Genomic DNA, 23704 nt, shown 5'->3' with positions numbered 1-23704 from the left:
CTATTTGTTATTGTACTAACTAAAAATACTGAACTAAAATCACAAACTCAATGTACTGCAAATGCATAATGCAAAATGGCTCTGATTGATAGTTCCTAACCTAAAATGACAAAATGCCTAAGAGGACAAAATAATTATCCTTTCTTTTGCATAACAAGGAGCTGGGCCAAAAAGAAAGAAATCACCTGAACTGAAACTTATTTATGGCAGAGTCTGCACTGCCTTCTGTGACCACTGAAATGAGAGCATCTCTACTCTACAGAAAGATTCTGGTGCTAAAAATGACCACCTCCCACTACCCCCTTCACTTTCCTCTCCACTGCCCTTGAACATTACACCATCTCTTCTTTCAGGACAAATTCACATCCCCTCAAAAAAGATAGAAAGAAAGAAAGAAAATATATTAAACTAACACTTAAAAAAGAAATAGCATCTATACACAAAGGTAGACAGCAGTAAATGAGGCTGTTATCTACTTTAATGTAAAACTACCTTCAAATTATTATTTGAGTGAAAAAGGATTTCAGTACTCACATGAAAAGGATTTATTCTGTGAGTTCAAGAAGCATAAAATATTATTTCCCTTTTTACTTAGCAAAGCTTGGGTTTTGCAATTTGACAGTCAGTGTGTCCTTTTGGAAGATTGTGGTGTGCCTGTACACAGATGTGCACAGACATAGTGGATCTTTACTGCTGATGTATAACTGAAAAATAACAGAACTATGGGAAAACTGCTGACTGCTTCATCCCATCACAGGTGTGAGGGAAGTTTCTGAGCAAACATGAAAATAATGATGGACAGGAAGGAACACGAGCAGCTGGAGGAGATAAATTATTTATTACTAGATCTTTGTGCCTCCTGTATTTTCTAAGGATTTTATACCCATAGCATTGCTGAAGCTCCACCACAAATGTGTGCTGTAGGGATGGAATATATTGATTCACAGTTCCAGCTGTTATTCTCTTGTCACACCATGTTAAATCCAGATTTCAGAGACTCTGCTGTGGGAAACATAAGGGTCAAGCCAGTAAGGAAATCTGGTCTGACTGTGAGTGCGTGGTGTGTGGTGAGTCAAGTAGGGCACCTTTTAGCTCACTGGAGCCGCCCACTGTGAAGGGGATTTGGTCCCAGCTCAGGTGGGGCAGGTGTGACTGCCAGAGTAGCTCCTGGATGGTCAGATGGGAGTATTTCCTTAACAAGGTACAGAGACTAAATTCTGTGGTTAACTCAGCTTTACATCTGTTTCCTCAGGTCATCTTCCCTGTGACTTCATTTCAATTATAGCGACCTATTTGTCCTCCTTCCTGTCTAATACTGGCAACATCCATCCCACTAGTGAAAATTCAGAAACATAGCACCATCATGGAAAAAACAACAAGTGGCACTGTTTATAACCAGATAAGTAGTAATTGTGACTATCACAATAAATTTCAGAGAATTTCAAGGAGTCATCCCCATCTAGTTTATTTTGATCATAATAATAAAGGATGTTACAATAGAGTGCCTTAATTTTCCTGAGAATTCTTCTCTTGAAATAGTACTCTCCAGATTGTGTAGACAGAAAATTAAGTGCAACACCATTCTAGGAAGGAACAGCTTTTCTTATTTTAACAAAAATAAAATCATCCTGTCTTTTGCATTCAATCCTTTTCTTTCTCCTCTTTAATAACATCTGAAATTCTCCAAGTATGTTCCTTTTACTGTCCCCTCATCTCCAGTGCCTGAAAATCTTCCTGGGATAGAGAAGGCAAACCAGTCTAATTCTATCCCTTGGAAGTGTATGGCAGTTAGCTTCTCTGGGGCAGAAATTTTGCTCTAAGTAAGGTGCTAGCTCCATCCAGTAGCTAATAAAGCACGATTCCTCTTGCTCAGTGATGGGCTTGCCAGTTAGCTTGCAGCACAAAAACTCCCAAGCACTTTTTACTAATAGGGAATCTGAAGGATAAAAGCATTAAGGAGAAAGCTGCAAAAGCCAGGTGCAGATATATTTAATCCTGGCCCTGTTTCCTGCTTTTCATTTTAGATTTGAGCCTGTCTTTCAATTGGAAAATAACCTCTCCTGTATCCAGCATGCAGATTATAAGCAGAACCCAGCTCCGGAGGTTCTGGTAAAGCAAACAAACCTTTATTATTTACTCTGAAGGACCTTTGCTTTTGGTGTATTAGCATCAGTCAATATATATATCTTGTTATTAAAAGACCTTTGTTGGTCATTTGAAACTACAGTCCAACTGTTTCCAGTTAGCATTCATCCACTCACTTTTTCCCTTTTCATTTCTTCTGCCTGCTTTTCAGCAGCTCACTTTTTCCCCCTTTTCTCCATATACAGCTGCATGCATAAAATACCAAGGGAAGCAGTATTTTGAAATAGAATATTCATCCATTTTCTTAATCTCAGAATCTGTTTTAAACAGAAAAGAACACACATAAAACTATACTAACTTGAATGTTTGCAGCTAAGGAAGATATGGACAAATATCAGTGTCATATCTGTTGACTTATGTATCCACACAGGGAAAATAAAGGCCTAATCTACCCTAACGTCTGCATCTACATACAGAACCTTGCTGATATTGAAACAAATCTAAAGACATGACAGATACTTATATTTCTGAATACTTCCAGAGATTTGAAAGGGCCTTCCTTTAAAAACTGTTGAAAGAAACAAAATAGGGAACAACTTGAGTTCAGTTTTTTGGGTTTTTTTCAATGTATGTCATTAAAATAATGTCAAATCATTTTTACTTCACCTGACTTGATGAGTTGGGGAGCTCAGCACTTTACAATTTCTGTGCTTCATTAAATTAAGTAAACTCATTCCAACCTAAGAATCTTGAGGGGTGACAAGATAAATCTTGTAGCTGATACAAAGGTAAGCAGATGGTGTTGCTCTGCTGGGGAGCTGAGGTGGAGTAGCACATAATCAAGAAAGGAATCTCCTGATGGTTTGCTGTGTTTAATGCCTTAACTGAGAACTGGAGCTGAGTCAACCTGGCTTCCAGCCAAAATCTTCACTGTATTCAAAGGAACCCCATAGCAGTTTTTGTTAGCTACCAAATGAATATTTGCAGGGAATACTAAAGTATTGAAATGTAGTCCTGATTAGTACTGCTTAATGCAAACCACAGTGAAAGGGAAGGTGTTGTCCTTTTTGGCTCAGGAGATCAAAAATGAATCCCTAAATCTGCCCTCTGCCCTCTTTTGTCACTTCTGAAACAATTATTTGGCAAGCACAGGTAATTAAAAATCTTACATTTAAGATCTCTATAGCTGTTACTCTCTCTAAATGGATTTATATATATATATATATTTGCTTTATTATTACTGTAAAGGAATATTAGGAGCAGATCTAATTTCCAGAAAAGTAAAGATGGATCTTTTGGGTGACTTTTCTGGTGCTTGGATTAGGTCCATTAAGCAGTGAACAAACAGGTAATTCAGTGTTTGGAACATCTTTCCAGAATTAACATAGCCACTGTTTCAGTGAAAAGGTTAATTTTCACTCCAATAAACAAGCTCTCCATTGAACAAAAGAAAACTCAGAACCCAGCTCTGATCATGGAGGAAAAAGTATCTGAATGCATATGATTTAAAATTAGACCCATTTTGATTCAGCCATTCTGTTCTTCCTCCTCCTCATCTATTTTTACTGTCCTTCAATAGGCAAAGTGCATTGCCACTTAGGAAAATTTCACCTTTTTATTTCAGGATATTATGGTGCATTTAGTGCTGTAAAGCAAACCTTACAGGAAGGAAAGGGGAAATGAAAGTGTCTGTAAATTCATATTTTTGCTGTAAGGACCCACTGTTCAAAACAGCATTAAGTGGAATTTCCAGGGTACACTGCTTTCTTACAGAGTAGAGGATATACAGAGACAGCTGACCTCATTCTTCAGGTTTCTTGCCAAGAAGTGTTCAGCTACGTGGGCTGGAAGCACATTCTCCAGAAGCACCCGATTTAGGTTCTCCATGGTTTCAATCTCCTCCCGCTCTTTTTTGAACTTGTTCTTCCACAGGAAGTCTAACCTACAGTAATATTCATTCTGTTACAAGAGGACACAGAAGTAAAGAAACAATAGGCATCTTGTCCTGCTGGAGTACAGGTTTAAGAGACAAAATAAGCACAGTACACAACTCCTACAATGCTATTATTTGGCTACTCAAATATAATTCCAGGTCCCACAGAAGTCAAACCCCAAGCATACACTTTGTGACATACATTTTAACAAATCCAACAAAAAGGCCCAGGAGAAAATAAGAAAAGTTGCAAGGTGCCTTAAACAATGGAAGATTTATTTATCTACTCTTAAACTTGAGTAGAAATTATTTTCAGGAATCAAACACTGTAATGGAAACAATTTACAGTTTTGCAGCTTAATATTATTTTGTAAGTGCAGAATTTCACTTACAATAATGGGCATTTCAGGAAGACCCTAACTTTTACTAACTTGAACTTACACCATGCCACCAGCCTGGCAAAAAGAAAACAGTCTATTGATATAATATACATTCAGTATATCAAATCATGATCAGACTATCAAAAATGGCCCAGGCAGTTGGGCCAACTCAGTTGAGTTTTGGTTTTGTTAGTTGCTTTTTTTTTTTGGTTGGTTGGTTGGTTGGTTTTACACTCCTTTCTGTAATACTTTATCCTGCTTTTCTTTTTGTCCCAGAGTTTTCACAGTAGCTTTCCAGTAACCCCAACAACAATACCTGGAACTATATGAAAGTATGCAGCATCCTTGGAGTATCAGTATGCTTTGACATCCAATTTTACTAGAAAGGTGGTGGAAAATTAATAAAACTGCACTTTTGTGGAGCTCTCTCCACTTCCTTTCAATATTGTCAAGATGTTGTCATGAATTCTATAGCATTATTTCCACAGTAAAGCCTCCTCTGGCCTATCTCATTTGACCTGATAAAAATCCAGAGCTATTTCAACACAGTCTTAATGGTTTAACACTATCGGGCAATCTCAGTGAAGACTATGTTATTAACTAGGCAAATATGATTATGATGGCAATCTTATTATAGAAAAACTTAAAAGTGCTAGCTACTGGTATTAGCATTCAGTAAGCACTGACATAAAAAATGAGAGTAGTCCTTCTGACTGGACAGTGGAAGTCATAGTTCAAAATGATTCATAGGTATTCTACTGAGATCACAGCCAAAGATAAGAGTAGGAAATTGAAATTAGATGGTATTAAAATGATTTGGCAGGCTTTTAAAAGGCAATGAAAGAAAAAACCTGATGAAGCAAAACTGTATCTGCCAAATACTTGCAGGATGAAAAAACAATAAGAGGAAAACAATTCCTCCACTTAGATGCATAGAGAGAAATATACTCAGGTTTCCTTTGTATTGGTTGATAAGGGCCAGGTACTATTTAAACATTTAATTACAAAACTGAAAGAGAACATCCATCACATGAAATCTCTGTTAACATACTCTCTTTCTGCTGATACCTATACTACTAAGGACAGAATGCAGACCTCAAATGCACAGCAAAGGAAATATTCTGGCTATTCTGACTCGAAAGGGACATTCTTCTGAAAGTAAAAGGGGTCTTGACATTTTAGAATGGATCATGCTGCATTGCAGAAATCTGGACTTTGAATGTCAAATAAAGAAACAAGCGGGATATTTTAAATAATTATGTTACTAAAGGATATTTGTAAACTATAAGCAAAAGAAGAGTGGGCAGAGACTTAAATACTTGTACAGACAATAATAAAGGTACAGGGAACCTGAGAACAGATTTCTGAAGCAATTCAGAAATAGGATTTTATTGTTGCCCTGTCATTGTGCCTGTATTAAATGACAATTATCAGTCCTATAAAACTTGAAGTCATGAATAGGGATTTTTTTCAGAACCATCCACATGATGCAAAATACATGGCAGTCACTTTTTTAGAATGTCTTTTTTATATATATGTTAGATATTTATACATCCAAGAACTTGGAACAGTATAAATAGAAATACACATAGATGGCAAATTCAAATGCTACAAATGGTACTCATGCAGAAAAAATCCAATAAAACCCTGGGATGTCAAAATTCTTGGCATAAACTGACAAAAGTAACATGGATGCCTGCTGAAATTAGATATCCATACATTGTACCAACTTTGTAGTGAAAAGAAAAGGTGGCAGCTAAGTGAAGTTTTCAAAAATAAGTTTCTTTAAAAGCTAGTATGAAAAAGATAATTTATTTACTACTTTACTATTTACTGAATTAAATTTAGGCTGCTCCAAAAAAGGTCAAAGAGAACTCAGAGATCAGAAAAGAAAAATTAGAATGTATTCTACAATTTGCTTTGAAATTAGAAAAGTCAGCATATCACATGTCAAAAAGAGAAGAGCACTAGCTTATTAACTTACTTTGAATTGTGGTGGTGGTAGTTTTATTGTTTGTATGATACAACACTTATCCTGATCAGTCAAGACAGACAGAGTATTAGAGAACTGACAAAGGCTACAGATATAAGGTAAGTCTTTGGAAAAGAAGCAGGAACAAGCAAGGTACTTTGTAAAAAAAAAAAAAAAACCAAACTGTAAATGCTAAGGAAAAGAGCTATTTAGATATACTGGCTAATGCTGATACAATTGGATGAGCTGGCATACTTTCTGTAAACAAGCCTCCCGCTACTACAAAGAAGCAAATGGTCACGTGACTAGCAGTGAAATTTGAAATAAATTTTCATTGAGTTCTTTCAGAAGAGGCTCTTGAAGAGACTATTTTGTTCAAAAAGAAGAATTCCCTCACAAAATAAAAGCTCACAAAAAAACAGAACAGGGACAACAAATAAACAGTTTTTACAACTCAGGGAAGCTGCCACAAGCACCTCAGCAGTAAAACTACCAATGAAATTCAGTGTGTATAGCTACAATATAAGTCATGGAAAAACTATACAGCCAGCCTACAGAGTAATGGGAAACATAATATTTTAGGTACTGTTGAGAAAGGAATTCACAGGCTATGTCAATACTGGATTCAAAACAGATCATAAGAGAGGTTTAGTGCTCAACAGTGTTTAAATGTGAGCACTCTCCTTACAGAGTCAAGCCCATACCAATCTGGATTCCCCTGGGAAGGATGGAAGAGTCGCCATTCTCAACACATTGTCTGCCTGTTGCCAGCCCATTGTCAAGTAACTCTTGGGATCTGTATGCAGGGTGAAATGAGTCACTTTGTCTCAGTGTCAGGAAATGGTTGTCACCTATGTTGGCAGGGCCATCAAAAAAAACCCAGTTCTGCTTTTTCCCCTTGCTTTTGTCTGTTCACCCCCATTCTTCTGGCACAAGCATTGCTGTGGCCACACCATAAATTTTGAAAATAGATCTGCCTCAAAACCAACCATTTCTGCAGGATTTATTTTTAATCCTGACCATTTCCCTATTTTTATCCACTATACATCTACACAGTGAGCTGGGCCAGTACAAATGAGGAGACAAAAGGATAAGAATAAGCAGGTGAGGGAAGGTCTGCTTCTTGCAGCGGAGATGCTAGCTGTGCAGCTAAAATAATTAAAGAGGCTCATAAACCATGTAATGATATACTAACTCTTCCTCTCTTCATTCCCACTGAACCGGAGGCACTGATCCCCTGCCTCTGCTTTTGATTCAGGAGAGGCATCTCTATGACCAGTGGTGAGCATGTTCACAGAGGAAGCATCCACTTTTTGTTTGGATGAATGTTTTGGTTACTCATCCTGGGGACAGAGGAGCACCAATGGCAGCTGAAGGGAAGTAGAAAGGCCATAATTTTCATCAGTGGCTATTATCTTTAGTGTTTTTTAAATAATCAGATATCAAAAGAAGAAAAAAAATATGTTAGTTATCTGCAAAAAATGCAACAACTAACAGAGAAGTTACTTGCACATTGCCCTCTGTGGAAGAAGGTAAGGAAGAATTTGACTTTGTTGACACTGCCAAGATGGTTCAACAGCATCCTGCAAGTGCCACTCAATAAAAGTAGAAAATAGGAAGTTTAAAAACAGAAAGATAGACACTGACGCATGAATTTTTATCAAACTGTGAAATTCATTATTGGTGTTGGAAACACCAGAAGATAAAATGGGTTAAAACGGGATCAGATAGTGAAACAGAAAGCAGAACAGCCAATAGCTATTAAACAGAGCCACAGAAATACCAACAGGCAGAAGGTGGGAAGTATACATCCCCGAAAAGGTCACTCTATGCAGGTTTGTTTTCCTCCTCTATTCTTTTTCCAAGCATTTGCTACCAATCAATATCACCAACAGTAATTTAAAACAGCAGGTATTATGCCAGGTATGTATTAAAAATAGTTCATAACATTTTTTCGGTAATATTTAGACTTTGCTTGAGAGCATTTAAAAATGCAATTTTTCTCCTTCTTCTTTAAGGGAGAGTAAGTTAAAAAAATCAAAGGCAAACGACTGAAGGGTTACAAGTGCTATCATGACAAGGATCCTGAACTCTGAAAATCAAGACTTTTTCCATTATACGATCATTTCTTAGTTGGTGACAGAGAACACCTATAGTTGTGTGCAAAACAAACTTTCTTGTTGATGTGACTGAACCCAGAAAGAAATCTTTCCCACTGAAGATGATGTTCCTTCTCTCCTTTATTCTTGGGAAAGCACCCTCTGTCTCCATCTGAAATTTGGGTTGACAGGGACTAAAGATTCTCCACTGATGCGATGAAGAACTTATCCCTCTTTCTGACGACAAGTAGCTGTGCACTAGACCCGCTCTGTCACCAATATCAAATGAACAAACTCTAATGTGCTGCTGATGACAAGGCAGATGTTATTTCTGAATCAAGAAGGATGTTCACCACTACAATAAATACTGCAGAAACTGACAGATAAGAAATTTTTGTGTAGTAACCTGCAGCGCCTGCATGGCAATATAAATGACAGTCATCAGCTTTGAGGAATTGTAATGTAAATGAATGATTTAAGGACAGTCTGGAATAAAGTCCTTTCCAAGGCTGTAGTCTGTGAAGACTCAGGCTGTTCATCAGATCTCACATGGATTGCCTCTTCCATTTCAGAGCCCTGTCTTGTGCACTGCATTGTTCTGGCACAATGGGCTGGAATTGCATCTTTTAGCTGTGAATACTTTATGGGCCTGAGGATTTAAAGATAGAACTGCCCTTGCATCTTCCCTCAGCTTAGTACAGGGTAAGACCATTGACATCACATTTGTTCCGGAAAAGCACAACTGGGTAATAAAAAGAGTAGTTTCCTGTTGGGTCACAGTTTTAGTGCAACCGTGGCCTCAGCATGTGGTGCACTTCTGTGTGCATGCTGTATTGTTTCTGTGTCTACACCAAATTGTAATAACTGTGAAGAAAATAGCTTGCAATTAAGCAACCAGGGAGACAGCAGATGGATGCAGACAGATGGGAACAAGCTCGGAAGCTATGAGCCAGTATTGGTCAGAATGACAAGCAGTAGGCAACTGATGTTGCATCCCGAGTTGGTACAGTTAGGGAATTTAATAACTGTTAGTTAGAACGGTTCTATGTACCCCTATTTCCCCCTCATAATGGTTTGCTCCAAACTGTATCACAGGAGCTTGGTCATGTCTATCTTGTAACCACTCCCCTTCCCCTCAGAAAACTCTGTATCAATTACCCCACCTCTGCAATCCCATTTGTCCCAGAACCCTGTACACACCCCTGTTATGTTCCCATAGGTTGTCGTGTTCCATGTCACTCTCCTGTTGTCTGTCCCCATTAGGCGAGGGGGGCTTCCGCCTTGTCGGCCCTCCCCCTATTTAACCCCCTGCTCCCGGTACCCCGCCACCATTTCTGCCCATGCTGGCTTGGGAACAGCTGCATTATCCACCACTGCGGCCATGCAGGAATAAAGAGTTCTCAACCACGTGAGCAAGGTGTGCCATTCCCTCACCCTTTGTCTCGCCTCAGTGTCTGGCTACAGGCGTGGCAGACCCATGTGGAGGCTCAGCCCTAGAGCTTTGCACACATGTGGCAGCCCTGGTCCAGCCCAGATGCAGTGCGCTAGCCGGGCACCCCCGCTGCCCGGGACCGGGGGGAAGAAAAGCCAAACGCCGCACACTATCAGTTTAATGCCAGTGATAGTTATTGGTGAGTTTTAGGGGCGTATTGGAAGGCAAGAAAAGTACTAGTTTTATAGATGATCCTGACACTCCTTTGCAAGGGTATGGGAGAGAACAGGACAAAGGTGTTTCTTTGAGAAGGTGACTGCTGGCATTGTGTCCACTGGTGAAGGTGAAGAGAAGTGTGTGTCTTACCTGTCTACCCAAAACCAGTAATGTGATGAAGAATATGAACAAGGAAATTGAGCCCATTGTCTTCAGGTCCTTCAGTATTCCTGGCCTATAAAGTAAAAACATAAGTAAAACAGGCTGCTCAAAAGTTAAACCAATATTACTTCAAGCACAAAAATAAGACCACAGTTTATATGTTCTACTTTCTGGTACATAAACTAAGAGCATTTAAATATGATACGATATATTATTTGATGAAATATCATTATTTATATTATGAAGTTTTTATTACCTCTACTACATTCTCTTCAAATGTGCCTACATTTTGAAGTCCAATAATAAGATGAGTATTTAAGAAAAATAATAGCCTTTTTTACTTGCAAATGGAGAGCATTTGTGGCTTATTCTACACAAATAGAATAAAAATTGATTTTTAATGCAAAAACACTATTTCCATCATGGAGAGCTTGATCATATCCAATGAATATGAAGTAACAGAAACTAAAGCACCTAATTCCCAAGATACCTTTTCACCTGAGGAGGCACAAACTAGATCTTGTACAGAGTTTATTAAAAACTCTGCTTTGGCAAAAGTCACTAAAGGCAATGGAAAACAGTTCACACTAGAACTCTCCTACTCATGTCACTGAAAAACCTTGGTACAAGATTTAGGAAGGAAAATACCAACAGACACGGAGCTTGATTGATAAAATTAAAGCTGCCAGAAGCACAAGCTCAATCTAACCTGTGCCCTGGTTCTCCATACCATCATACACATACTCTTTCCATTAATAAAATGGAAACAAAGACTTGGGTTTGTTCACTTAATCTTTAGATTTAAGTGCAAAAAACCTACACTTTTAAAAAAAAAATATTTTTCAGTTGAGATCCTTTTCTATGATTGTTACAGCATAGGAAAAATGATACTGAAACAACACTGTGAATATCCAGATTTTCTGCTGTGGCATATGTCATACACTTGGCCTACACAGAAGGCCAACAAACATCTCTTTGTTTTGAAAATGAGCTAGAAATTACAGCTGTCCAAAAATTATTTTGCACAGCAATAACAAGAACTGGATTAATAGTTTTGGTCTTACATACTATCAGCTGTAACAAAGATTTCAGAAGTCTCACTAAAAACTTAAGATACAAATGCAGAGGCACAGCAAAAAAAAAAAAAAAAAAAAAATTCCGAACTTGGTCTACTGATCTTTTCAATTGCTAAGACTTCATTTGTAAACACTTCAGACAGTATACTAGCTCTGGGGAAGCAGATTTTCCTCACCTTGTAACAAATATGCTCTAAAAGCCTTAATGATGTGCAGCCTGAGATCTTAACAAACTTGATGATGACTTCTTAAAACATCCTTTGTGATAAAAATGCAAATTAAACCATACTCTATTTCCTATAGTGTGTGGTTTAAATACCTTGTCCAGACTTTTATTCTAATGCTCTGAGGTGTGACATTAAATAAAGTATAGACTGCAGCATGACAATGATTTTACATTGTGACTCAGATTACATAGCCAAAGACGTATGTTCCATGACATAAGAGCTACCATGGGTATTATTTAACTTCAGAAAGACTGGAATTAGCCACCTACCTTCTAAGAGGTGCCATTGCATACATAAATTTGCTGTAGTCATCCAGCATGGGCCCATGAGTGTGCAGAAGGATAACATTGTAGCCCACCAATGCAATCAACATTATTACCATTTTCAACTCATAATTTATCCTCAGGAAAACAGAACAGGAAATGAGCCCTAATATGCAGCTGTATATAAAATACTGGCAAAGAGAAATCAAATGGAAAATATTTAGAATTTGGCTCTTGAGTAGGAAATCGTGCATAATAAAATGCTCAGGCTACTTTAAAAAACAAAATATTGACTGACCACTGAAGTGTGCAATCTATCACAATCTGGGACACTATGGTTTATAGACAGCCAATAAAAAGAAATTTATACTCCCTAATTTTCACCCTTTGACACTTTAGATTTCCTCATCTACATTTGTGGGATACCACTGCTGGTGTTGAAATCTAATGCAGGAGTTTATTGCCAGCAGACTGACATAAGATTTACTCCCTTTCCATTGTAAAATTTTCATTCATGCTTGAGTCCCAGGATTCCCCTGTATGCCTTTGCTAGCATTTGGGTCAAGGTAAAATGCCTGAAGCAATAATTTCATTGCCTATATTTGAAGTTGTTATAAACTGATGCAGTACACAGTTACGAATCTCATAGATATGCAATTTAACAAACTCTAGAAATACAGCTAGGATAGGAAAAATACAAAGCTATTAACAGGACTTATACATAATATAAATATATAAAAAATCCTTCTCTCAAATCCTGTGGAGTAATAACTGCATAAGAACACACTCAATTACTAAAAAGAAAAAAAAAAGCCTTTTCTTTCCTATGTCATATATATCAACAAAAATATGTATAGTTGAAGTTAAGTTCCTGGAAAAAATATTTTCTCCTAATACTTTCTGGAAATTGATCACGGCGTCAAAATTAATGCTAAATCAGGAATCATCTCTAGAATCATTATCTTAGTCTTTAATATGCAACCCCTTTGCCAGAAATGCTTCCTGAAAATTACAGTCCTGCCCCTTGCAAGGAAGTTTCTTTTCTGAAACTACAAAGCATTCTATTTCTAGTCATGCTATTTTCAGACTACTGTTGACTTGTTGATGGCAGCACTTTTGACAGAACCTGAATCACTGTATACTAATTTTGGAGGATCACTAAGAAGGATAATTTTCACAGCACCCATCAGACAGAATTTATCTGCCATCTCAATCTTTGCTGCTACTGTAATTTGCTCAAAGATCTGGTTGAAATAAGAAATAAATAGAACTACTGCTCAGAATCACCAAAAAGTAAAATTCTCTGATAACTGCATTTCAGAGGAGGTCACACTCAAAATTCATGGCTACATAAAAATAGCAGCATCCTTTTTTGAGTCAGTAAGGCATTCTAGTGTTGAAATCAGTTTTCCAAAAAGAAACAAGGAGAGGCAGTCTTGAACCCACAACTGGATACGGTTTGACAAAGACCCAGAAATTTTCAAGTGGAACAGTCTCTGACAGTGTTCCATAAGAATATATAGAATAGCTTGAAAATTTCAGACAAGGGTAGATGAATTAGAGAAGAGTGGCACAGCAATACATTTAAGAATACAGACCTTGCATTGCAGTGCAGTGTTTTCAGTAAGCAACAAGCAGATCAGGAGAATCTGGCAATCCCCAGAGCAGTGAAGCTGAGCAGGTGCAAGCCACTGGTCTGCTTAGTGCATCCCCCAGCCCCCGGATAACCTCAGCCAGCTCAGCCACCAACCCAGGAGCCTGCAGGCAGCTCCCACTTGGTACCAGTGTGATGCCCCTCTGCGGCCTTGGCTTTATCCAACAGTGCAACAGCAAGTTCTCATGGAGGTCCCTTTTGTCTGACAGCTGAAGCAGTGAATATAAATGTTTCCTTTTAAGAAAATACTCCAACAGCTCAAAAGAGGAAAATTCTGGGTAACATCTCCACAGACAGAATCTGCACCTCATGCTCGACAAATCAAGATTCTCAGCATCTGAAGGGGCATAACTCCATCTATTCTCTTTTTCTTTCTTGCGCTAGCTAATAAAGGTATTTTAACCAGCACCTTACAGAGTCTGAGTGTCTTTCTTACTGGGATCACAGGTCTTGCACCAGGGTAGTATACACTTAGGATCCAGCCCAATGCATTTGGTCTCTTCTCTTAACATTTAAGACCTGCAGTTCTGTGGGTATAAAGGTATTTACTGAAGCAAGAAGGAATTCTACTCCCATATGTCTATAGAGAGAAACGTGAAGACAAAGTAATTTTGTAAAAAAAATTCCTAGTCAAATAAAATATATTCCAAAACTGCATCTTTTAGATGCCAGTTTTATAACTTCTATTTATTTAACATGTGGAGGTGACAGCACTGATACCAGACTGTATTTTGTCCCAGGAGCAGATATACACATCAACTTCTATTACACAGAAACTAAAGGAGCATCATGGCAACACTAAACAAAACTTCACACAAAAATGTTGCTATAATTTACTGAGGAATCTTTGCTAAGTCTTTTTAAAATGTAAGCTACACTAATCAAAAAAGTTATTTTGGGGGGTACAGAATGAGGCAAATAAATTGCTTTGCTTCAAAATGAACTTAAATCAATTGGGGCTAAAGTAATTCCCAAAGCTCTTATGTACTCATTTTAGATTACATAGTCAATAGATGTCAGGTTTACTGTCATAAATCACATGAAGTTTATTGACATGAATAAAGCTTATAGCTAACACACAGATTCAAAATAACAAATTTTTAATTTAAGGAAACAAACATTTGTCAGCCTAAGTATGCAATATCTTATAGAGTGAAGAGAGAAAAATTTTAATCCCAGATTAAAGACAAAAATTAAAAGTGGTAACTCAAAAGGAATTTACAGCTTTTTCAAGCTAAAGTATTTGCAGTGTCTGGGGATGAAAACAATGCATATTTGAGAGATGTTTTAAAGTCCTAAAATCTTTAGCTAACTTTAATTTTCCATTTATTAATGTCAGAAGTGAAATTTTAACATAATTTTTTTTTTTGCCAATCTATCAAAGACAAATTTTTGAAAATGAAAGAATTTGTTTTAATACTTTATAAATCCTGAAATCAGGACACACCATTTCGGTAATGGTCTCATTATTTTGCCACAGTGATGAAATAAACTCCCTTCTTCTCTTGCTGCCACCAGCTTATTCACCCAAACCCAGCTGACCTATTTGGACACAATATATGGCTTGGTATTTTCAACTGCAGGTCTTTTGTAATTGTTTTAAGAATCACTGCTCTCTAGGACACAGGTCCCACTTTTTTGCAGCAAGGTCCTTCCCCTCCTCTTGCATGTGCCATTGGGCATTTGCTCACACTGAGACATTTTCTTCAGATCAGCTCAGGTCTCTTAAGCAGTTTATATAGTGGCACATGAGAGTTTTATTTCTGTCCCTCTCACACCAGCTTTTCCGAAATATGCAACAACAGAAGTGTGACAATTTCACACTTGATGAAAATAGTGAATATTTTCAGGTCAGCCACGTGAAAATATTCCCACCATGGGAAACCTGCTTGCAGACTAACCTGACTTTCAGTGCACAGTCTGTTTTGCAGATGCTGTGTGTTATCTTGATGTCTTGTAATGTGTTAGCATAGGTGAGTTAAGCTTCCTTGTTATTATGCTGTTTCCTGCTTTTTTAATCTGACATTAAATTTCTTCTATTTTCAGAAGAACTAATCTCATTTAACTTCCCACTTACTTCAAATGCAGTTGCAGCTGACTAAAAAAAAAAATAAAAATTCAAGCTTTTACTGCAGTCTCAAAAATGGGTGGGTGTTTAACTTCAAGCAGATCTGGTAACAGTCAATTTAGCGTAATTGTTGTAAACAAACAAAGAAATGTGAAATTAACTTACCGGTAGGAAAAAACAGTTATTTTGTATACACCATCGTGTCTGATTACTTGAATTAGGAAAACTTGCATTTGATGAATTAAGAATGGAGGGAAAAGCTATCACAGTATTATCCAGGAAAAACTAGAAAAAAAAATCAACATATAGTCCATTAGCATGACAGCTGCTTAAGGTCAAAATAGAGAACAGAACTGGAGAAGCAGAGAAAGCCTTACATATAACCACTTAACTTTGGTATTTCACTATATTTTTATTTTAATTTGACATAGGAAAAGGAAGATAACATACCATGATTACTTGTTCCTGCATTCTCAAACAAAAAGAATTTTGCTAACCATCTGACACTTTCTACTTGAATGAAAGACAAAAGGCTCTTTGTTATATTACTATTATATATCAGAAGCTCACACAACCAAGAGACAATGAAGAAATAAACTCAATATGAATAATTATTGGATTTACCTCAACTGAATGTCCTATTTAAACACAGGAAGAATTAAAGAAAGAATAAGAAGTCTTTACTGCAGTTGGTTTACACAGATGGAATAACATCATAATGCTGACATTATTATTGGGACAAATGTAATTGAAACTGAAAAGTGGATTCATTTATCTCTTGGGTCATTAAATTCAGCCAGTAATCACAGAGGAAACCATCATCATACAGACCCCCTTGATGCAGGGATCCAGTGCTTTTTTAGCAATTTAGATTTCGGTGACTACGTTTATTCCAGTAGTTGGAATCTCTTAAGCTGTTTCTACATTTAACCATTATTCATGGCCAGTTCTCTTGTTTTTCTTCTTGTCATAATCTCATCCTTTAACTTTCACATAGCTTCTTCTTCTCCCTAGTATTTAAAGTCCTAATATTTAGTGTCATCTCAGGCTTCATTGTGCTCATCAATCTATGTTTTCACTCGTTTCTTTCCTGAAAACAAGCTCTTCATTCCCCCAGTTAGTCTAGTAGTCACCCTCTGCATATATTTCTTTCAATTCAACCTTCTGGGTGACCAAAACACACTTCCCAGATTTTATCAGTGAGTCATGCAACAGCACTAATACTAATTCTTTAAAAAATATATTATCATACATCTTAGAGTCACAGAATTTTTAGGGTTGGAAGGGATCTTTGGAGACCATCCAGTCCAACACACCTGCCATGGCACAGTCACCTAGATCAGGTTACACACGAATGTGTCCAGGTGGGTTTTGAACGGCTCCAGGCAGGAACAGTTCACAACCTCCCTGGGCAGCCTTTTCCACCCTCAATGTGAAGAAGTTGTTCCTCATGTTGAGGTGGGACTTGTATTTTAGTTTATGGCCATTGCTCCTCATCCTGTTGCAGGACACCACTGAAAAGAGCCTGGCACCATCCTCTTGACACCTGCCTTTGAGGTATTTTTATGTGTTGAATAAATTGAATATAAAAACTGAATTTATATATCTAGAACAATGCTCCTTTGCTCACAGCTACAAAACCTTAATAGCTCACTGTACCTCATGCAGGTGGGGCTCAGACAGATCTTGATATTACAGGAGCTTAACACATTCTGCACAGGGATATCACGCCAGCTATTAACATCATGCTCAGCAGATGTGAGGTAGCTTTCCTTCATTGGGACTCACCTAGGTAAATGCAGTTCATACTTACCATGAGTTAAAAGCAGTCACATGGATGGTTATTGTGATTCAGCTGAGTTAACATTAAACCCACCTAATTAATTAAATTCCTGAACTCATTGCCTCTCCATCTGATGAGCTTCCAACATGTATCACAATCTCTTGTCACTAATTTGTCAGATGAACTATAATCTTGAGTTTTTTACTACTAAATTTCATCCTAGTTCTTTTATTTTCTACAATTCATATCTGAATTTTTTCTTTGTAAAATCCCAAGCCTTACCTCACAGACACTGATTTGTCACCTTAATTTATTAGGAAATTTCACAGTCTGTCTTATACACTAAATATGAAAATCCATGTGTGGTTGACCAGAGTAGAGCTCCAGAGGTCACCTCCCTCTCACACGCTGTTCTCTGCAGGTAGTCACTGAGTAACCTACCTCTAAATTCTTTCTCTACTTCTGTCTTTAACTACTGTTACAGAGAAAACCTGAACTGCTTCACTCAGAGTAACTAAATGTGGGTCAAAATGGTTTATTGATTTACTAATGTTAGATCTGGACAATCATTCAGTCATAGTTCTGTACAGCCAGGTCTTGGAAACTTCCAAGGATGGAGACCCACATTCCCCCTTGGCAGCGTTCAGCACTGTCCATGCACAGTAACTTCTTTTATCTTTCTAAAGACTATCCAACCGCCCATGTCACCACTTGTGTTGAGTGCCCTTTGATATGTTTTATATCTCTGCAGAGAAGAGTCTGAAGCCATTCTGTCTCTTAACTCCCCTTCAACAGAAGTCCAAGGTTGTGGATTTGCAAAGGTTATCAATACGCCACCTACTACCAACACCAAGCTAGCACTCACCCGTGTTTATGCAGTTGCATTCTGGGTTCCCTTGCTTTGCCAACATAACTGTGTATGTCAAAATGCATATAATTAACCTGCCATCAGTGAACTACAAAGTCAGGATGAGTGTTGAATCCTCTGAATCTTTTCCCCTCAGGGAAATACCCCACGCTGCTACAGATGAGGATCAGTATCAGAAATATAACAGATAAACCATGAAAACAGACCCTACAAAATTTAATGAACACCTACAGATTTTGAAACATCCTTCTATAACTGATCCCAAAGAGCTCTAATAATGTGCACATGAAGAGAGTTACATGCACATCTGCCTCTTCCCAACGGATGTGTGGGTGAAATGCACACACTCCCTTTTCTGGGAATGCAGGTTCCCCTACTGGCACACGCTGCTGAAAGGAGATGCAGGTACTTTAGTTTTATGTGCGTCTGTGCAGCTCCCTGCAAGCTGTCAATGCACATGCTGGAAAGAGAACCCTGCAGGTTCGTGTGCAGGGACAAACCTGAGCAGTGGTCCCTGCTTGCCCCAGCCTGTGCTGTTGCTTGCCCATTTGCGTGGCAGGTAGCTCACAGTATCCGACAGGCAGGCTGCTCTTGCTGGCTGAAGCAGAGATGTGATGCCAGAGAGGTGACTTGTGACAGTGTCAAAATAGTTTTTTGACAATCATCTGTTTCCACGCATAGCTCTCTGCTTCCTGTTACACATTTCCACATTGCCCAGAGAGTGGAGTCTCCCTCACTGGAGATGTTCAAGAACTGTTTGGACACAATCCTGCGACATGTGCTCTAGGATGACCCTGCTTGAGCAGTGAGGTTGGACCAGATGACCACTGTGATCCTTTCCAACCTGATCCATTCTGTGATTCTGTTTCTTTTATACTTCTTTTCACACTATTTCCTTCTTTACTTAAGGATTTTCTGAAGTTGCTTGGTTACTTTTTAAGCCAGCTGATGCTCAACTGCCTCTTTTAACAGGAACAACTTTGGACAAAAGCCCTTCAGACAGATTTGAGGATTTATTCTCCCTCCATGCCTCCAGCTATTTAATAATTTTTCTTAACAAGGGCATTTGCCAAGAAAACCACAGCCCACTAAAAATGCATATACTTTTTCTGTAAACATGAAATATTTAGTTTCAGAATTCCACTTTTTGCATGTCCCCAGAGCAAAGATTATATAACATGAAGAACTCAAACACAATTATATTATAGAAACACATATGGCATACATATTTATATATGTTAATTTATATTAAAACATTTTAATTTGGGTTTTGAACCTTGCACAAAGCATTTCTGACCTATAAATGCTACCTGCATACACAGAACACTATAGGAAATATTGTATATCTATGCATACATTAATAAATATAAAAAGGAGAAAAAAAGGATATGGAAGTGTTGTCACCTGCGGTGAGCCAAACAACACTTATTTCTGAATGATGTGTTTGCACTTGTCTTTCTTGTCTCTCATCAGTTATCTATATCTGCTATCATGCTCTGAAGATACATATTGTTCTTCAACATAGTATTTTTTGCAAGAGTAGGTTCAGTCCTACTAAGCAGTCACACCTACTCAAATGACTCAGATGAAAGCAGTATTTTTTATGAATACCAATGTTTGCCAGGGAATGTCTGAGCATGCTACCATTACGTTCTTATTTTAACTTTATATATTCTGAGTTTTTTCTTTTCTTGTGTTCACATGATCTGCAATCCTCAGTTGTGAGTTTTGTGCCCCACATAATGAAAATACCTGCCCTCAATGGGAACCATGTGGTAACAGACCCTCCCCTAAAACATGGGATAAGCAAACTAGTGCTTCTCTTTTGTTGTCTGAAAACAACAACATAATACACTAGTTTAGATCTCATTAGAAAAGAAGCCATCTTTCTCACTGATGTGTGAAGGTACTTGGATGTAGAATGCATATCACAGCTTCCTTTGAAAAATGGCATTTGGTCTGGCAGTTGAGTCAGGACTTTTATTCCCAGATGCTTACAAGAATGCCCCAAGAATAATGTGAAGAATCACAAATTCTGGTATCATTCCCCCTCTTCCCAAGCTCAAAAGAAGAGGTTTAAGCACAGCCTAGGATGCTAATTTCCTACCCAGACTATTATGCATTTTTTTTACCAAATAAAGGTGATGCTGAGATATTGGTGAGTTGTAAAAGGATAATGAAAATCCAGAGAGCACTGAAATGCATTTAGCAGAACTTTTAGAGCATTTTGCCTCTGAGTTTGTACAAGGCTTCTTAACAGCAAAGTGCTCATGCATCTGTGTTATTTGGTGTCTTGTGGCATAAATGGATCAAATTAAAGTTGCTCAGTAATTACTTTTTTATGAATGTTTGTGTGCCAAGTAAAAATGCAAAATTATCTTTGTGCCACCACGTATTCAATTCCTAGCCCCCTGCAGAGGCAATATGTAGTGGCAAGTCACTGCCTTGTTCAAAGCTCCCACCAACAGGTAAGATGAGGAGCCTGTTGGCTCTTTACAGACTCAGACAGCATGATTTTTGTATTTGACAGCTATGGAGAGATGCTCACTTATAAAGGCAGTGACAGCACGAATCAATCTTTTCCCACACCCTTGAAAGGAAGTAGAACTGCTGTAAACATGATTTCAGAGCAGTGTCTCACCTGCTAGTGCATCTCTGCTAATCCAGTGTACCTAGATTGATACTGATTTTTTAAAGCTCCTTAAATCCTGGAACAGATTTATTACTGGGCCCTGCAAGTACCACTTAAATGACATTACTTCAGCTGTGCTTTTTCCTTCCAACCCCCTGGCCAGGTCAACCTCTGGACAGTGTCTGTTTATTATTCTCAAAAGACATGCATTAGGCACCCTCCAAAACAGGCTCTTCAATGTGCCAGGCACTGTGGGGATGTGTAATTAGAGTGTGTCTGCCAAAGAGCTTGACAATTAAAAATACACATTCAACAACAGAGTCAGCTACACTAAAAGGAAGATCTGTTAAAGAAACCAATTTTCCACTATGAGAATGAAAGCAGGTTTGATTAATTATTTGTCATTATTTGAACACAGGATCATCCATGACTTAGATGGGGCCAATACTTGTATCTTTCAAGGCAGCTTGGACTCACAGACGTACATTAACCAATGGAGCAAAATTACTCAAACCTCTCTTAGTAGTCACATTCCTAAATGTGTTCTTTAAGAGGAAACAATCCAGTTGCAAAAATTCACAGGAAGAAAAGACAGGAAAGCAAGTAATATCTAGAGAATGGCCACAAAGATATTCAGAGGCCAGGAGTACCTCTCCTAGGAAGACAGGCTGAGAGAGCTGGGGTTGTTCAGCCTGGAAAAGTCTCCAGGGAGACCTTAGAGCACCTTCCAGTACCTGAAGGGCCTAAGAAAGATTGGGACAAACTTTGTAGCAGGGTCCATTGCAACAGGACAAGGGGTAATGGTCTTAAAAGAAAAGAGGGTAGATTCAGACTAGATATAAGGAAACATATGATGAGGGCAGTGAGGCACTAGAACAGGCTTCCCAGGGAGATGGTGGATGTCCTATTCCTGGAAACACTCAAAGTCAGGTTGAACAGGACTCTGAGCAATCTGATTGAGTTAAAGATGTCCCTGCCCATGGCACGGGGGAGGGCAGGAGTGAACTACATGACTTTTTAAGATTCTTTTCAACCCAAGCTATTCTATGATTCTATGATCCTGAATCTTAAAATTGGTAGTTAGAGTAATTAAGAGTTAGTGGAACAGTACAAGCCTGAGATCTTGTTGCTTGTGCCAAGAACCATTCATGCATTTGATGCAGAAGTCACTGAAACCTAGAGCTGTTGCAGGACTCTTTTATCATGCACTACTCCTTGAGATCTAATGAATCTCAGAGAATGATAAGGCACAATCACTTGATGTACTGCATGCAGCCATTCATTCCGTTTTCAAATATTAACCCTTCACAGTCATGCAGTCCTATTTTCTCTCTGGGCCTCCTTTATTGCTCCATGCAGGATACTTTCTCCTGATCAGTTTAAAGCATGTCAGCTTGACATGCTGTCATAGATGTCCTACTGTCTGTATGGCACCAGATCTAATGCTCACCCTCTGCCTTCAGCTCAGAACTATTTGATACTTATTTGACATTAGCTGATTTTTAACTACCCTTTGCTGATCAGGACCACATATGTCTCAAACCTGAACAAGAGATTCAGACATCAGCTGAAACAGCTAATTTCAAATAAAATTGCAGCCCCACTCTTCTCCAGTCTCCCTTGGCCATGAAGACTGAGTTTTATTTGGCATTTTGGTCTTAATGATAATTTATTAGGTGTGGCATGGTTAGACGCTTTTTACCTCCATTAAATCTTAATGGCTACATTTTGCCTTTTGCTACTGAAATGGTTCATGGAAGTCAATGCAGCTAACGGACTCTGCTATTAAGTACATGTTGCTTGGAGATAATAATAATGATACTTCAGAGTCTCTCCCACAATTTGCTAATGCGAATTTCACAATCACATTTAAAGTAATTTCTGCTAGTCAAACGATTAAGGTTTAGTTTCAAGGTGGGAATTGTACTTAAAATTATCATCTCATGAATATCATGGAACATGATTATTTGTAACTCTGTAACATTGATTATAAGGCACTAAGACTTGAAAATGCAGTCTATTAGGTATTACTATAACTTTCAGTCCACATAAAATTGGACATGAGCCAATAAAATTAAAACCTTTGTCTAAAAATTATGTACTGAACAACTCCTTTTTTTTGCTACAATGTCTTTCACTGCTTGAAGGCCAAGTTTGAAGTGGGCTGTAAACACTAGTAGAACTTTAGTCTAAGCAAAAAAACAGTTGCTGACCTTATTTCCTTTTACATTTTTTAACTTAATAAATAACCATATGCATGAAATCTAACTCAAAGTATATTTTAAACCCAAGTAGGTTCTTTCTTTTCTTCTGAAATATTTACAGGGTTCAAAATATGAGAAAATCTAGACGGATGTTCATTTTTCAAGTTACTAAATGTCTGAGGCTTTTGCTGTTGTATAACTTTTGCATGGCTAAAGGTTGTAATTCCAAAAGTCTTCAGCTAATGGAGAATTAATAGCTTTTCAGAATAATTGTTTCCATTGCTAACTGCTTTCACTGAAAAAAAGTCAGTGTATATTCAGTTTTATATTATTTTCAGCTGCTGCTTCCTTGAGTTTCTCCTCTCCCAGCCTTACAAACTTAATTAACTTAATTCACTTAGGTGAATTTTAGATTTTGGGAATGAAATTGCTTTTGTGTTTCTCTCCTCTCCTTCAAAAAAAAGCAGGAAAACGAAAGAACAGCAAACCAACATTAACAAGACTAGAAAAATTTAACAGTAAAATGGAGAGAACACTCTACCAGAAATTTCAAGAGTTCACATTTAAAAAGCCCACATTACATCATTTGGACAAGTTTAATACTTAGTGTAAGAAAGGATTGATTAAGGGTCCCCTGAAATGTGGGAAAA

At 37.9% G+C, this 23704-nt stretch overlaps 1 protein-coding gene across 1 annotated transcript in view; it reads right to left on the bottom strand.

Moving 5' to 3' along the window:
• The window catches only part of ADCY2 (adenylate cyclase 2), a 203279-nt gene that overhangs the window by 9684 nt on the left and 169891 nt on the right, over positions 1–23704 (bottom strand). Inside the window, exons 17-20 of the mRNA XM_068196378.1 lie at positions 15733–15852; positions 11852–12036; positions 10268–10352; positions 3886–4044 (exon numbers count right to left, since the gene is read on the bottom strand). Of these exons, the coding sequence (XP_068052479.1) occupies positions 3886–4044; positions 10268–10352; positions 11852–12036; positions 15733–15852 (549 nt within the window). The remainder of the gene's footprint in view (positions 1–3885; positions 4045–10267; positions 10353–11851; positions 12037–15732; positions 15853–23704) is intronic.

Source organism: Anomalospiza imberbis, chromosome 1 (assembly GCF_031753505.1).
Source record: "Anomalospiza imberbis isolate Cuckoo-Finch-1a 21T00152 chromosome 1, ASM3175350v1, whole genome shotgun sequence".
In the NCBI taxonomy this organism is placed as follows: Eukaryota; Metazoa; Chordata; class Aves; order Passeriformes; family Viduidae; genus Anomalospiza; species Anomalospiza imberbis.
Note: the sequence above shows the minus strand (reverse complement) of the source record. Positions and strands in the feature narration are given on the sequence as shown.